General features: G+C 42.0%; 1 protein-coding gene across 7 annotated transcripts in view; it reads left to right on the top strand.

Moving 5' to 3' along the window:
- The window catches only part of LOC113211150 (transient receptor potential cation channel subfamily A member 1), a 23732-nt gene extending 21988 nt beyond the window's left edge, over positions 1–1744 (top strand). For all 7 annotated transcript variants that reach the window (XM_052268319.1, XM_052268317.1, XM_052268314.1 and 4 more), the window contains 5 exons: positions 49–175; positions 268–546; positions 646–805; positions 910–1037; positions 1122–1744. In XM_052268319.1, the coding sequence (XP_052124279.1) occupies positions 49–175; positions 268–546; positions 646–805; positions 910–1037; positions 1122–1280 (853 nt within the window). In that variant the 3' untranslated portion in view covers positions 1281–1744. The remainder of the gene's footprint in view (positions 1–48; positions 176–267; positions 547–645; positions 806–909; positions 1038–1121) is intronic.
- Positions 1745–1886: the final 142 nt, after the last annotated feature.

Raw genomic sequence — 1886 nt, 5'->3', positions numbered from 1 at the left:
GAATGGATTACTGGCGCAGACCTCGTAATGAGACATCTGACGTTGCAGGTTTGACCGAGTGGGGATTTACGTCGTCATGTTTTTGGAGATTCTCCAGACCCTCATCAAAGTCCTGCTCATATTCTCCATACTTATCATAGCTTTCGGCCTGGCTTTCTACATCCTCCTTTCTCGGGTAATTGCCGACTCAACAGCACAATACAATTGAATGTTGTCCCAGAAAAAAAAAACAACCTTTGAAATGTCTCATTTTTTTTCTGTGTGCAGGGGAACCACCTGTCGTTCAACAACGTGCCCATGTCGCTCATCCGCATCTTCTCTATGATGCTGGGGGAGATCGACTTCCTGGGGACGTACGTGCAACCCTTCAACCTGATCCAGGACGCGGAGCAGCGCTGGCTGCCGCTGCCGCTCACCACGTTCCTGGTGTTGGGCATGTTCATGGTCATCATGCCCATCCTCCTCATGAACCTGCTCATCGGTTTGGCAGTCGGTGACATCGAGAGTGTGCGCAGGAACGCCCAGCTCAAGCGACTCGCCATGCAGGTACAAGAACTAATCCCGCGAGTCGACGAGACCATCTGTTAGTGATATCTAGAGAGAAACAACTTAACTTTTTTCTCTTCCCTTGAACTTTCCTCACAGGTCGTGCTTCACACAGAACTAGAAAGGAAACTGCCCCACTTTATGCTAGAGAAAGTTGATAAGATGGAGTTAATTGAGTATCCTAACAATGAATGCAGCAGGATAGGTATTATTGATACCCTGTTCCGGAAATGGTTCTGCAACCCCTTCAACGATGATGGTGCGTTCCTTCAGTCTGCTCGGATAATAAATGTGTATTTTTTGTGTGTGTTTTGGTTTTAAAAAGCAATTGTATAAATGGCATTATTTCTGTATGGCTGCTAGAAATGGATTCAATCACGGACGGCCCAGAGGACATTTTTAGTGAAGAACTAATGAAAACAAAACAGAAGCTGAAGGAGATAACTACAGCTCTGGAGACGCAGCACATGCTCCTGCGCTTGGTAGTCCAGGTAATACACGTTTTAAGGCGGTTGAAGGATTAAGGCCATCAACCATTACAATAACGTTTCCTTACTCTCTGTCTTCATCTGCAGAAAATGGAGATCAAAACAGAAGCCGATGACGTGGACGAGGGTGTTTCATCGAAGGACTTAAAACCTCTTTCAGGGGGCAATTCAAAGTGGACTTCCCCGAGGGTTAGGAAGAAACTGCGGGCAGTTGGAAGAAGCTACAGCAAGTCCTCTTCAATGTAGACTGAGGCAGCAAATTATTTTTGGAGTGTTGTGTAGAGTGTGTTTCTGTTTTTTTAATCGTTCTGTGTTTTACCATGGTGTTTTACACAAAATCAATGTATTTATTTATTTAAAATAGGCTAAGTTAAATGCAACGTTCAGAAAGACTGTTTAAATTACATATTGAGTTATTGACAAACGAAAAAGGTGTTTACTCTCCTGGTGAGTGTAAGTTGGCCCACAAACAATTAGTCACAAACACGACTTTTATTATTATTCAAAACCAAAACTATGATAATAAGAACTATTTTTCACACAATAGATTAGGAGACAGTAAGAAAAGAAGACAGCAATTTTTATTTAGTGTTATTCCCAACTATTTCTGATAAGAAAACATGTGTGCAAGGCAATGGCTCTAGGCCCTATCATTAACTGTCTTACAGTATTACTTTCTAATTGAAATAAAAACTTATCACTCAAAAGCGTTTAAGTGAGACTTATTTTTACTGACCAAATATTTACCACAAAAAAATAATTGAAATGCTGAGACTATCGGCTGCGAGCTCCATGTGAGGTGTGAGCTAGCTCCTAGTTCCAACCACATAGAACAATCAGAACAAGAAGTGG

The sequence above is a fragment of the Frankliniella occidentalis genome, unplaced genomic scaffold (genome assembly GCF_000697945.3).
Source record: "Frankliniella occidentalis isolate FOCC.00 unplaced genomic scaffold, Focc_3.1 Scaffold66, whole genome shotgun sequence".
NCBI classification, from domain to species: Eukaryota; Metazoa; Arthropoda; class Insecta; order Thysanoptera; family Thripidae; genus Frankliniella; species Frankliniella occidentalis.
The sequence above is the reverse complement of the archived record's forward strand: the minus strand, read 5'-3'. Positions and strand labels throughout refer to the sequence as shown.